The sequence below is a fragment of the Capra hircus genome, chromosome 21, assembly GCF_001704415.2.
Source record: "Capra hircus breed San Clemente chromosome 21, ASM170441v1, whole genome shotgun sequence".
Lineage (NCBI taxonomy): Eukaryota > Metazoa > Chordata > Mammalia > Artiodactyla > Bovidae > Capra > Capra hircus.
The window spans coordinates 18384457-18398550 of NC_030828.1; the positions used below are offsets into that span (position 1 = coordinate 18384457).

At 47.7% G+C, this 14094-nt stretch overlaps 1 protein-coding gene across 4 annotated transcripts in view; it reads right to left on the reverse strand.

Annotated features, from left to right (window-relative positions):
* Positions 1 to 14094, reverse strand: part of NTRK3 (neurotrophic receptor tyrosine kinase 3) — a 416320-nt gene that overhangs the window by 254451 nt on the left and 147775 nt on the right. For all 4 annotated transcript variants that reach the window (XM_018066411.1, XM_013972912.2, XM_018066413.1 and 1 more), the window contains one exon: positions 13756 to 13858. In XM_018066411.1, coding sequence (XP_017921900.1) covers positions 13756 to 13858 — 103 coding nt within the window. The remainder of the gene's footprint in view (positions 1 to 13755; positions 13859 to 14094) is intronic.

Here is a 14094-nt window from a genome sequence, read left to right on the forward strand (position 1 = left end):
CAATCACCAGGCATCACAAGAAAATATTTGGATCACACACCGCATCACAGCAGCCACAACACTGGGCACCGGCGGTCAGGGGAGGAGGCCTAGGCTCAGGTCTCAGGGTGCACAGCACAAGGTGGCCAGAGGACGTTCACAAGTCCTGTGCCTGGGGCAGTCTGCTGTATCGGTGATGCTCTGTGAGTTAGCCCAGCGCGGTTCACCCACTGGGAGAGGAGTTGTTGCTGTTCAGTTACTCAGTCATGTCTGACTCTTTGTGACCCCTTGGACGGCAGCACACCTGGCTCCCCTGTCCTTCACTATCTCCTGGAGTGTGCTGACTCATTGGAAAAGACCCTGACGCTGGGAAAGATTAAAGGCAAAAGGAGAAGGGAGCAGCAGAGGATAAGACAGGTAGACAGCATCACCGACTCAATGGACATGAATCTGACGAAACTCTGGGAGAGGAGAGCCTTCAGCAAACACTCTGAATAACTGCTCGAGATACTACAGAAGGAAGAGGCATGATGCTATGATGGCTGGTCACAGGTCGCAGGAAGGGACAGTTAGAGACTTCGGGAAGGTCATGTACACATTACTATATCTAAAATGGATACCAACAAGGACCTACTGTCTAGCACAGGGAACTCTGTTCAATGTTATGTGCCAGCCTGGGTGGAAGGGGTTTTGATGGAGAATGGATACATGTATATGTACGGCTGAGTCCCTTTGTTGTTCACTTGAAACTACCACAATATTGCTAATCGGCTATAGCCCAATACAAAATAAAAAGCTTCAAAGTTTGGAAAAATAAATAATGAATTGTCAGTTTAAATGTCCTCACTGAATTACATCACAGGTATAAAGCATCGTGTGCTTAACCAGCCATTTATTACTAGATATTTAAGCAATTCCTGGTTGATCCAGTTGACTGTGTAAGTCACAGTGGGACAAATGCCCACACACATCAGGATGGGTAGCTGTTTGTGACCACTACCTGACGCTAAATTCTCAGAAGTGGAGTTTCTAGGGCATTGGCTTCTTCTGACTTTAGCTTTATCAGAACTTGCCAAACCGCTTGCCAGAAAGGCAGCCTCAGTCTGCACACTCAGCAATGGCAAACGTGAGCATCCATTTTCCCATTCTTTTGTGCGGCCCCTCATTGCTGACAGTGCTTCTCCTTAAAGGCCTCCAGCCCCACACACAGCCCAGTCAGGCAGGCACGTTCCCTCCTGAGAAGTAAGCCCACGCAGCGACCGAGGCTGTTCGAGCCACATCTGTACATCATGGGCAATAACAGGACTCAGATCCTGCCTGCATTCCTTAAAGAGCCAACCATGGTGGGGGAGGGGCCCAGCACCCCTCCACTGGTCCTAGGCCAACCCGCTGAACTCAATCAATTGGGAAGGCTTCACTTGGAAAGGTAGTTCCTGGAACCACCTGGGCACCTGACTAGTGGTTCACATCAGGCCCTGCTGGCAGACAGACAGATGCTGGCATTCTTCTCCATCACCTGGGGACAGGTATGCATGGCTGCTACAGCGCCGAGGCCCCTCTGAACTCCAGATGCCTGTCAGGCAGAGAGGCCTGGCATCTCTGGAACTGATAAGGAAACTGCTCCAGTCTCTGGCCAGCTATGCAACTCTTATTCCATAGTCAATTGGGAGCACATCCAGGGAGCAGCAGGAGTAAGGACAACATTCCAGCCACCAAGTGCAGTGTCTCTGAGGCTGGCAGGTGGCCTGGGCCACCACTGACTTAGCCCATAAGGCTTCTTCCAGCAAAGAACATGCCCGGATCCACATCAGTGCCTGCCAGTCCAAGCTGCTCCGATTTCCTACAGCCCCCAATGGTACCTCCGAGATCCACTGTGGGAGGAAGAGGAAACAGGGCATGGAACTTTATAAAAGAGGAAAGGTAATGCCTACCCCAGTAGCACAAGGGACTCTGGGCTGGGAAGGCCGCCTGCCCGCTGACTGCTGACCTCCCTGGGGCTCCGTCCCACGCTCTTGCATTGGTGGACCTCATACTGAGATCAGAGGAGGCAGCATGCCTTCCAAAGTACTCTGGCATGGAAGGAGATGGCAGTTTGGTGTAAACCAAGGGGTCCACTTCAGAAACTGCTTTGGAAAAGAGCGAGGCTTAGCTACCCAAAGAGTATGTGTTAGTCGCTCAGTTGTGTCCAACTCTCTGCAACCCCATGGACTGTAGCCTGCCGGGCTCCTCTGTCCATGAAATTCTCCAGGCAAGAATGCTGGAGTGGGTTGCCATTTCCCTCTCCAGGGTATCTTCCTGGCCCAGGGATCGAACCTGGGTCTCCTGCATTGCAGGCAGATGCTTTACCGTCTGAGCTACTAGGAAAGCCCAGGGTAGAACTCAAATGCCTTAGAAGTCATGGTTCTATTTTGTAATCTGATAGTCACTATTGTTGTTGTGGGTGCATGCTCAGTTGTGTCTGACTCTTTGTGACCCCATGGACTATAGCCTGCCAGGCTCCTCTGCCCATGGAATTTTCCAGGCAAGAAACTGGAGTAGATTGCCATTTCTTCCTCCAGGAGTCACACTGTTCCAGCTAGTACAGTAAGCCTTTAAGGCAGGCTGATTTTGGTCATGATGTGCAGGAAGAAATGAAAAGCAGAGATGTGACTGACCTAAGTCCCCAGATCACAGGCCTGGGGTTTTCACTTAATCCCTCGTTACCTGAACTGTGGGCCCTGGAGAAACATCCTTTGGAAACTTAGATCTCAGCCCTTGTCCAATCTGTTCAATTAGAATCTGCATTTTCCCAAGATCCCCAGCATCTCCCAGGATTCATGAGCCACAGTCATGAAACGTCAGTGAGCATCAACATCACCCCCACTTCATCCCAAGTCTGACCTAGTGGGTGTGAGTGAATCCCAGGCATTTGCATGTTTCCCAAGCTCCCAAGGTGATCAGATAGATCAATCTAGAGACTGCATACATGACCTGGGAGGCTATATGCAGCTGCATCTTGGCCTGGTTCTCAAACTTGGCTGCACAATTGAAATCGCCTGAGGCATTAAAAAACATGCCCATGCCCTAGTTTCACCTCCGGAATCGGATTTAATTGGTCTGAGGTGCCGCCTGGGCTGATGTAGTTAAACAATTTGACCAAGTGATTGGAATGTGCAGCAAAGATTGAGAACCATTGATTCAGAGTGACCTCAATTAAAATCTGGTTTTCTTACTCACCAGTCACACAACACAGGGCAAGTTAGCCAGTCTGAGCATCTTTCTCATCCTTACAATGGGGAGCATAGTCACATATAATAACTAAACGTTAAAAGGTATATCAGACATCTGACATTCAGTAAGGAAGGCAGGGCAGGCATACAGTAAGTGCACCAAAGAATTGATGCTTTCCAAATATGGTGCTAGAGAAGACTCTGGAGAATCCCCTGGACAGCAGGGAGATCAGATCAGTCAATCCTAAAGGAAATCAACCCTGAATACTCACTGGAAGGACTGATGCTGAAGCTGAAGCTCCAACACTTTAGCCACCTAATGCAAAGAGTCAACTCATGGGGAAAAAAAAAAAAAAAACAACCCTGATGCTGGGAAAGAGTGAAAGCACGGGGAGAAGAGGGCAACAGAGGATAAGATGGTTGGATGGCATCACTGATTCAGTGGACATGAGTCTGAGCAAACTCCAGCAGACGGTAAAGGACAAGGAAGCCTTTCCATGGGGTCCATGGGGTCGCAAAGAGCTGGATGTGACTTGGTAACTGAACAATGAGCAGCATACAGTTAGTACCCATTAAATGCCCAGTGCCCTCATACTCTTCCCTTGCTATGATCAGAAGTGAAAAATCAGCTGACACCCCAAATCTCAACTTCTCTTTAAAAAGGAAGTATAGGATATCAGTTCCCCTCATCACCATGCAGGAAAAGATAAAGGCGCCAGGGCTCCAGCAGGGCGCCAGCAAGCTTAGCCGGCGTCACGGGCCTGACCCTGACTCCACGCTCAGAAGAGCCCCACGGTTAGGGTGTAAGTCTCTGCCGTCGCTGCCCTGAAATTCTCGTACTTTGGGAAGATTTTGCATTGGGTCCCACAAATGAGGCAGCCGGTCCTGTCAAGGAGGAAGCTGGTTTGGGGACCCGTGCGAAGATGTCAGCAAATGTCTCTGGCTTGTGGCAGCAGAATGAATACAGGAAGAAAGAATAAAGGGGTGAGTGCCAGAGTGACCTGGTGAATCTTTCTCTAAACTAAACATACTGCAGTATCAGGGAAGGGAGAAAGAGAGGGTGTCACCAGAGCCAGGTGTCACTAGAGCCAGGAAGGGACCGACTAGACGCTCTTCTTCTTTCCTCAGGATGCTCCCCGCCGGGAGCGGGTGGCAGACACCCCTGGGGGCTGAGCCCCAGCCGGATGCAGGCTGCCCTTCCTACTCCTGCAACGCAGCCTTCCCCCGCCCCATCTGGCTCATCCCCCTGGAGGATGCACAGCACGAAGCGGACTGAGGAGAAGCTGGGACTGGGGATTCGCAATGGTTCTCTTGTCTGACGTTGTTTTCCTTGTGTGGCTTTTCTCCCCGAGTCCAAAATCATGCTCCCCCATCAACGGCTGTTTTCATCTCTCTGCTTTGCTGCCTGCGGTTCCATGGGCCACTCTTTGGACATCCCTAAGCTTCTACAGAGTTCACGAGAGAACAGGCTACCTAAACCCAGGGCTCGGGCGCTGCAGCCATTGTGGAAGCTTCCATTAGACAGAGTCCACGGTCCCTCCTCTTCTGGGCGAGTGCAAAGCCCCCAGGACCGGCAGGAGAAGATTCAGAGATGGAAACATTGTGCTGTAAGAAGACAGGGGATTCTGCTGGGATTCTGCTGTTTCTGCAGCTTGACTGTGCAGGGGTGCAAGCCACGTTGGACCAAGGGCACTGTGAGAAAATTGTGGCTGGCAGCCCCTTACCCTCTTAGTTCTCCATCCTAGTGCCAAGATAGAGACAGATTTCTGGATTAGAGAGGAACTCTGTCACCAGGACTTTGGATGACTAATAAAAAACCAAAGTTTGTGAATTTTTTTAAGAGTAAAAATTAGCATGAACCTGATTTATTCCTAGTTTTAAAAATCTCTTTTGCTAAGTGGTATGCTCATCTATTTTTTTTTTTTAGGTATCAAGCTACTGCAAGGGCCATTATTTGTCCAAAAACCTGGTTATTCCTGCAGGAGGGCAAAGGCACATGGCTGACAGTCCTTTATCACATGTGAAGCAGGGGACACAAAGCTGAGAACTTCTAATCTGAAGTATCAAAGGGCTGTTAACCCTGTGGGAACCTGTTGCAATGGCATGGGCTAGTAAGAACTTTGTTCTGCTGCCAAAATCAAATGAATCAGAGAGACAAAGGCTTTGGCTGTAGAGCAGGCACGTTGGCCACCCTTGGCCCTGCTGTCCAGGAAGCAGGGACCTGCCAAGAACAGCCTGCAAGCAGGTAGTTACAGTAGAGAAACATTTTGTATCAGACTCAAAAAAAAAAAAAAAAAAAAAAAACACAGGGGTTTCTCTTCGAAAAGAAGAGTCAGGCAGTGCTGGAAAACAGCTGGTTCCCGGAAGCCTGAGAGAGGAACAGAGCAGGGCAGTCTTACATGCCCAGCGGTGAGAGTAGGGCGTCTCTTGTGTCTCCTGCATAGGCAGGTGGGTTCTTTACCACCAGCACCAACCTCAGAAGCCTCGAAATCAAGGCCAGATAAGTGTATTTCCCAAGACAAAAGGAGCTACCTCATCAGCAGCACCAGTGGTGGCCTCGTCCAGGGCCCAGGGCCCAGGGCCCCTTTCAGCTGTCTCAGAAGTCTCTGTCCCTAACCCACTCTTGTGTCAATTCCCTGGCTCTGCGCTCCCAGCTGTAAATACAGGGATTCTTTCTCCCAGCTGAAAAAGAAATGTCAGTGAGAGGATCAAACCTTAGGATAGGACCCCCCCACCCCCGCCGCGACCAACCCTGGAAGAACCCTTCTGAGTCCAATGTCCCAAACTTAGGAGAGAGGGCAGAAATGACTCCTCCCCAAGTCTAACCATCCCCTTTAACCAAGCAGTCACACCAGAGGGAAAACAAGGCCATTCAACGTGGGTAGCCGCCTCCAAGCTCTTTTGGCAGCAGGCAGTACCTCCAAATTCAAGACTCTGGCATGATTCTACAGTCCACTTGGAGGACAGTTACCATCTGTTTGTGGAGGGGAAAAAATGTTAATAACCCCCAGTCATAATCAAATAGGCAACCACTTTACTTTAAGTACCTATTAGCTGATGCTAAGTCACAATGGAACAATCCTGGAGCGCCCATCTACAGGCCCATCAGAGGCACCAGCACACATCCAACCATTAGAATGGACGGCAAGCAGAAGAAGCACTTAAGGTTTTACCAGAAGCCCAGGCAGCTTTTCCTTCCCAGCCTCCCACCTCCTCTGCCTTGCCAGGTGGTCCCCAATGTGTCCAGAAGGAGAGAAAGGATGTCCTCTAAACTTGGGAAGCAAGACTCTTTCATCAGCTCCCACCTTTTCCCCAGGCCAGGTGTGTCCCAGCTTGAGAAAAGCAGAGTCATACTTTTGGAAGCCCCGTTGAAGTGGGATGGCATTCAAAAACAATTAGATAAAATACTGACTAAGCAAAGCTTATTTATTCATAATCCAGCTTCATCTCCCAGACCCTCCCTCTCTGTGCACACCGTGTATGTGGGAAAGCAGGCCAGCATTGCTCTAGCTAGCCATGTATTTTGGCAGGCCATTTCATTTCCCTGGGTCTCTTTCCTTACCTGTACAATGGGGACATTAGCCTAATAAGTCTGAGGTCTGTTTCAACTCTAATAAATGATTATTCTGGTTCTTCTGTGGGAGTAAGAGGGAATCAAGATAAAGGAAGCTCACTGCCACAGTAACTCTCATCTGGATATATATAAAGATGCTTACGCGACTCCCCCAGTGGTTCAGTGGACAACCCCGATGCCTGCCAAAGCAGGCATCAGTGCAGGAGACTTGGCTTCGATCCCTGGGTCAGAAGATCCCCTGGAGGAGGAAATGGCAACCCATTCCAGTATTCTTGCCTGAAAAATCCCATGGACAGAGAAGCCTGGCGAAGTTGCAAAGAGTTGGAAAGAGTCAGGAACAACTGAGCATGCACACATACCTAAATACATACATACATAAGACATGGTCAGATAAGACAGACCAAAGACTGTATTCTCTTTAAAAAAAAAAAAAATATATATATATATATATATATATACCTATACATATATATATATTAGTCTCTGCCCCCAGTTACTGACACAGGGCACCAAAGACCTTTGTTGGTCTTTTTTCAAAATATTTATTTCTTTACTTGGCTGCATCTGGTCTTAGTTGTGGCCTGTGGGATCTAGCTCCCTAACCAGGGAGCTATCAAGAAGAAATACTGGACTTGTTTCCTGAACCTGGGTCCCCTGCATTGGGAGCACAGAATCGTAGCCACTGGACCATCAAGGCAGTCCTCCAAATGTATGCTCTTTTTACAGGCTCCAAAAACCCCACATATTTGCTTCCTGCTTCATTTAATAATGATGAGTCACCTTATATGAAAATTATAGGACCTGTTCAATTATTTAAAGACATACTTAGACAAAGCATCTTTTACCTGGTCATCATTCTAACAACCACGTGAACCAAAGATGCCAGATGCACTGTGGATCGTCATGGTGGGACAGCCAGCACCAAGCAGTCAGGTCATTCTAGGCACCATGAAAAATGGGTGAGAACACAAGGGAGGGGAATTCTAGGCCCAACCCAGCTAAACTAGACTGAGAAACCAGAGTAAGTCACCTCTTTTCTTGCACCTCCTATGCTTCATTTTCTCATCTGTAAATACTAATATTGTTAAGCCTGGCTAGATCCCTGTCATGATCTTCTGATGTATAATTTTTAAATATCATACTTTATGAATAAGCATGGTATAAGTTCCAAGCCATGTCACTTTCAGGCCCAGGATGCACTGGCACAATATAATGAGATGTTAAAATAGTGAACTATTTTTAAATATTTCTGTTGTTTGCTGTATTAGTCACTAAGTCATGCTCAACTCTTTTGCAACCCCGTGGACTGCAGCCTGCCAGGCTCCTCTGTCCATCGGATTTCCCAGGCAAGAATACTGAAGCAGGTTGCCATTTCCTTCTCCAGGGGATCTTTCCAACCCCAGGGATGGAACCAACATCTCCAGTGGTTCCTGCATTGGCAGGCAGATTCTTTACTATTGAGCCACCTGGGGAGCCCATTTATTTCTGCACCTCCTGGTAAATGACCCCTGCCCTGAACCTCCCAACCACCCCATGATCCAGCAGTGATCACGAGTTAACACACGACCCAGCAGGGAGCCCCAGGGCCCTGCCCAGCAGGAGAGCTGGTGTCTGTTCTGACTGGCCAGGGCCTATACCACATCAAGCACTTCTGGATCATCCTGCTTGAAAGCACAGGGCTTCATCACAGTCCAAAGAATCCCCACCAGACACTCAGCCTCATGCTAGAATCTCTGTGATCGCAAGAGGAGAGGAACTCTAATCCTCACACCTCCACAGGAGAGAATCCAGACCTCTCCCCAGGCCAGAATTTTGATCAACAGGATGGCAGCTGATAGCAGTGAAAAGATGTCTGAGACAACGCATTTTCAGTTCATTTGTATAAGCTCTGGTCCATGCATTCATCCCCCGTAAAACAGCTGCTCAGTGGAACGCCTATACACACCAACACGGCAAGAACTCTAACAAATGACAGGCAAGATGCGGAAGGGTGCTTGCAGTATAAACGTGCATACATTAAAACATACACAAAGTGATTCATCTTATAAATATACTCACATATGTATATATATACATACATATGTAATATGTATTTCCACATCCTGTACATAACTGTGACAATTCTTAGGAGTTCTGCAGTCTTTAATTATGCTGTTTAAAACTGCTGGCACACACATTCTCTTATCCAAATTAAATTTATTAAAAAGGTCTATAAGAGACAGAGATATACATATTGCATAGGCTAGTAAGGTGGTTTTTCCATAAGAGGTGATGGAAAAAATCCGAACGAGCTTTCTGGCAGACCCAATATTTTTGACTATTTTCTAGATATCTGTTGACAAAGGCAACTGTAATATCAAAAAAAACCTATGTATATATATATATGTATAAATACATACACACACATATATATATACAAATATATAAGTGGAATTATAAAATTGAACTGGTTATCACACTTGGGCACTAAGATTGTCATAGGGTGGAGATAGTGGCTAATTTGACAGAGTATGAGGTTGCCTGGGAGAGAGCCATGAGGGTAAGTGGGATGTGCAGAGACAGCAAAGAAAGAGAGACAGAGATACAGGGAGAGAGACAAAACAAGCAGACTGATGGGTGCACAGTGAACTCAGGCTAATGACTGCCTGGGGAAATGGGAGGGGCCGTGGGACCAGGGGTGACAGTTAAAGCCATTTTAGTTTTTCATCAGTAATAAGAAAAAAAAAATTAGATGCAATATAAAACAAAACAGTGAGTTGGTCATTCTGAGTGGCAGGAATGGAATATGAGTGTTTGTTTAACTAATCTTCATATTTTTTTAATATTTTTTAATTTCTCGGAAGGAATTCATTTGAATAAGTCCTTCCCATCCACACACTGTGTTCCAGGCCCTCAGATGTGGATGGTGGGAATTATTTATGAGTTTCCCAGATCATCCCCACTCTCCCTCCCACTGCCCAGACAGCTCAGATTTCCAAATGAGCCCTAACTAGCCCATTACTGATTAACCAGCTGTGCTTTTTTTTCTAATGAGTAAAAATAAAGTCATTCATTTCTAAGTTCAGTAACTATTTGTCACAGACTGCAAAGTTTCAGGTATACGGGTAGAGTGATCGCAGGCTTCTATGACAAGTCACTCCTGGTCTAACAGGACAGATGACGTCTGAGCGAAATAATGACAGTGCCCTAGGATTAGGGCAGAAGAAAACTATTTTTACTAAATACTGTGCAGGACAAACTAGGGCATGATTAAGTCTTGGGAGGGCAGCCCTTCCTGGAAGGAGAATAAAAGGAGCCTGGAAAGGCTTATACACAAAGAAGAGAAGAAAATGACAACCGCAAGCACCCTTGCAAACATCAGGCACACACAGATCTTAACACTCAGGGCAATCAGAAGAGGGAGGTGGAATCATTGCATCATTTTGAAGTTGGGGGAACAGAGACCGTGAGAAGTTAAGTAACTTTGCTGGGAACAAAGAGCAATTAAGTGACATTACAGATTCTAACCCAGAGTTGAAAATTCAAAGCTGAGGACGGGGTGGCTCAGACGAGAAGGAGGTTTGCCTGCTTCAGACTTGGGGGGTTTCTGGTACCCACACTTTTGCTCTTTTTTTTTTTTTTTTTTCCTGGACTGGGATGCCTGCTGGCAATCAAAGATCAAGGGTGGATGCAGCCTGGGGCATTTGCTAGTCATCCTAAGATGAGAACTAAATACAATCAGGTGTAATAAAGACCAGAAAGATGCAGGCTTAATTCTAAACAGGGTCAGCCTTCAATACACCGTCACATCTTGCCTCTCATTTTAGCAGAACTTCTTTAGGTCACCTGAGTTTAAGGACTATTTCACTGCCAACCTCATGGACGTGTTCTTGTAGCTCAGTAGGGACCGACAAGGGCAGTTCAGCCTGAGAGAGGGGAGCAGGCTCTGGGAGAGGCTCCAAGGACAGCTGAGGGGAAGGCGCCGCCCTGGGTGCTGCCTAATCCATCCGACATGGGGACACGCTGTTCCAGAAACCGGATGACAATTAATAGGAAAAATCTGCTCTCACAGCGCTGCCAAGCTTGTCGCAGGGCCTCAGCTGGTGGCGCGCCTCTCAGTGGGGAGAGCAGGAGTGCCCCCTTCTTCCCTCTGCTCGAGGCTCTGCTGTTCTCTCAGGTGAAGGGAGGAAGACAAAGGAAAGTTCCTCCCACGGTAGGAAAAGTCTGCACAAGAAATAGCACTAGGTCCTCAAAGCCAGGACTCCAAGCATGATGCTAAGATTGAAGACTCAGGGACTTCTCTGGTGGTCTAATGGCAGACAATCCGTCTGCCAGTGCAGGGGACACGGGTTCGATCCCTGCTCCGGAAAGATCCCACATGCTGTGGAGCAACTAAGCCCGCAAGCCACAACTTCTGAAACCCGAGCACCCTACAGCCTGTGCTCTCAAAAGGAGAAGCCATGAGCAGCAAGAAGCGCACGCACCACAGAGAGAGAGTAGCTCCTGCTCAATGCAACTAGAGAAAGCCCTGTGCAGCAACAAGGGGACCCAGCACAGCCAAAAATCAGTTAATTATCTTTCTAAAAGAAGATTGCAGGCTCCAACCTTACAGGTTGATGGCTCATCTTCCAAACCTGTGAAACCCTATTTGGCACGTGGGCTAGTGGCAGATAAAATGTCTCCAGCCAAGGTACTTGACCATGGGCTCCTCTTGTTTAATAAGTCACCTGGCTTTGGGCCAAGCTTCTATATATGTATATATAGAAAGTTTTATAATTTGCCTGTGTGCATATTTCTCTTGGACGAAATATTTCCTGTACTTCAAGAAAGCCTGGTTTGCCTTGTTGGGACTTGTTCAGCTTCACCAGAGCAGAAATGGGGAAGGCTTCTAGGAAGCCAGGCAGTCTGCCCCATTTCCTACCTTTCTGGTTCTCTACGCCATATCTCTTGCTATACATCAATGTTCTAGCTTTATAGGACAGTCACAGACTCTTTTGAGAACTTAATAGGATCTGAGGATTAGTTCCTTTCCAACCCCACACCCCCAGGCCATGAACAAACACGCAAACATTTGCATATCAATTCTTTGTTGTTGTTGAGTCACCCAGGCGTATCTGACTTGCACTGTGGCCAGCCAGGCTTCTCTGTCCAAGCGATTCTTCAGGCAAGAATACTGGAGTGAGCTTCCATGTCCTTCTCCAGGGGAATCTTCCTGGCCCAGGGATCAAACCCTCGTCTCTTCGGTCTCTTGCACTGGCAGGTGGGTTCTTTACCACTGAGCCACTTGAGAAGCCCACACTTAATTCAAGGGACCACTCTCCCTGTGAATCTCATTTATGCTTTCCCCTTCAGTTCCTGAGTCCCCAGTCAAGACCCCCACCACAGATACCAGCTCTGGTGCAGAAGTCATAGAAATCATCTTTCTGGACCCCATAATCTCATCAGAAAGCTCCACCCTGAATCCTAGCTCCGGAACCTGATGGCCTGTCAAACCCTTCATCAGCCCTCCCCACCCATCTCCTATTAACATCAGCCATAAATGGAAACCCCAGCTGGGAATATATCTTGAAATTCAAGTTTCTGTTTAAACACTGGTACCCAGCCTCCCTTGAGCCATTTGGTCAGATCCATCCTGGGACCAGGCAGATGGATGCTAATTTACCATATTAACCCCTTTCGTGCCAGTCCCCTTAACCCAAGTCTTGGTGGAGAGCCACTTCTCACGCCCAATCCCAGTGTTCATGGGATTGAGTGCTCCATGTCGTGGAAGCCGGTCAGCAGATTTAGCAATCATGATGCTGTTGGCATCGTTTCTGGAACTCTGTGAAGAGCTATGTGCTGGAATACCCTGCATGGGCCACTTTCAATGCCAGAGGCTACCACCGACATCTAACTCTCTGAATGCCTTCTCATCACAACTCCATGGATAGGCGCAGGCAAGGGCAAAACCTGGTTACTCAGAAAGTCCCTTTGTTTCAGGAGGCAGGTAGCTAGGTATGAGCAGATAAATGGGGCAGGAGCCAGGTGGCCAGAAACCACACAGCCTGTACACAGCAGGGGTCCACAGGCAGACAGAGGAAAGCAGGGACCTTCAGACTCACAGCAAACCACATATTTTGGGTGATAAGGGTTCAAGCAGCAAAGAAAGGTGAGGAAAGGCAGGAACCTCCTGAGTCTAAATGCCATCTTTCACTCATTGTGTTCTCATTATGCACTGGGCTTCCCAGGTGGCACTATTGGTAAAGAACCCACCGGCCAATGCAGGATACGTAAGAGATGCGCGTTTGATCCCTGGGTAGGGAAGATCCTCTGGAGGAGGGCATGGCAACCCACTCCAGAATCCCATGGACAGAGAAGCCTGCTGGGTTACACTCCACAGAGTTGCAAAGAGTCGGACACAACGGAGAAGACTTAGCACACACACACCCTCTCATTATAACAAGATCAGCCTTACAAATAGGAAGTACCATCATGCATAAATGCCATGACACTTTTGATCTAAGCTAAACAGGGACAGAAGTTCTTCCTCCCCTCGGGAAAATGGAGCTGGGATGAAAAATCAGGCAAATCTACCCCCAAACCCCTCCTTCCTCAGTGAATATTCTGCCCATTCATTTATATGCCCCTCATAACTGGCTTGCCAAAGAGACCCAGACAGATGAATCCCTCATCTGTCTGCCCGCTCTCCCTCTAAGAGTGTCTCCTTGCTTAAACAAATTTTCACTTTACTTTCTTAACCTCTCTGCATTATCTTGGCACCAGCCCATTGAAGCCATGTTTTCGGTCATCACAGAAAAACCAACTGATCCACAGTCTGGTCCTCACAGACACAAACACTGCCTTCAATCCATCATTACCAATAATAAAGGTATAGACAGGAGTCACCAGCCAGGGCCACTTAAGCCCCCCACAAGAGACCCTCTCAGAGAGCAGAGAGAGACCAAAACAGCATCTTTTGATCAAAAGGAGCCATGGTTCCCGATCCGACCCTCGCAAATGAACAGCCCACCTTACCTTTCATTCCAAATTTGGACCGTCGCCCATACTTGTTGATCATGATAAACAGAACCACCAACAGGACACAGGCAAAAGCAGCAAGTCCAACTGCTATGGATACCTGTTAGGAGCCAAACACAGACAAGCGAGCACCGTTACTGAAAACCCGAGGGCTGTGTGAGTAACACACGGGCTCAGATGAGAACAGCCCTCGTATAGGAGCAACCGGAGCCCTCCCAGAACTCCAGTAAACTCCAGAACTTCTCAGACTGAAGAAAGTCTTGAGAAGACATAACTTATGAGGTTCTACAAATATCAAAAAATAAATTACCCAAATCGACTAGAGAAAACCTTCGC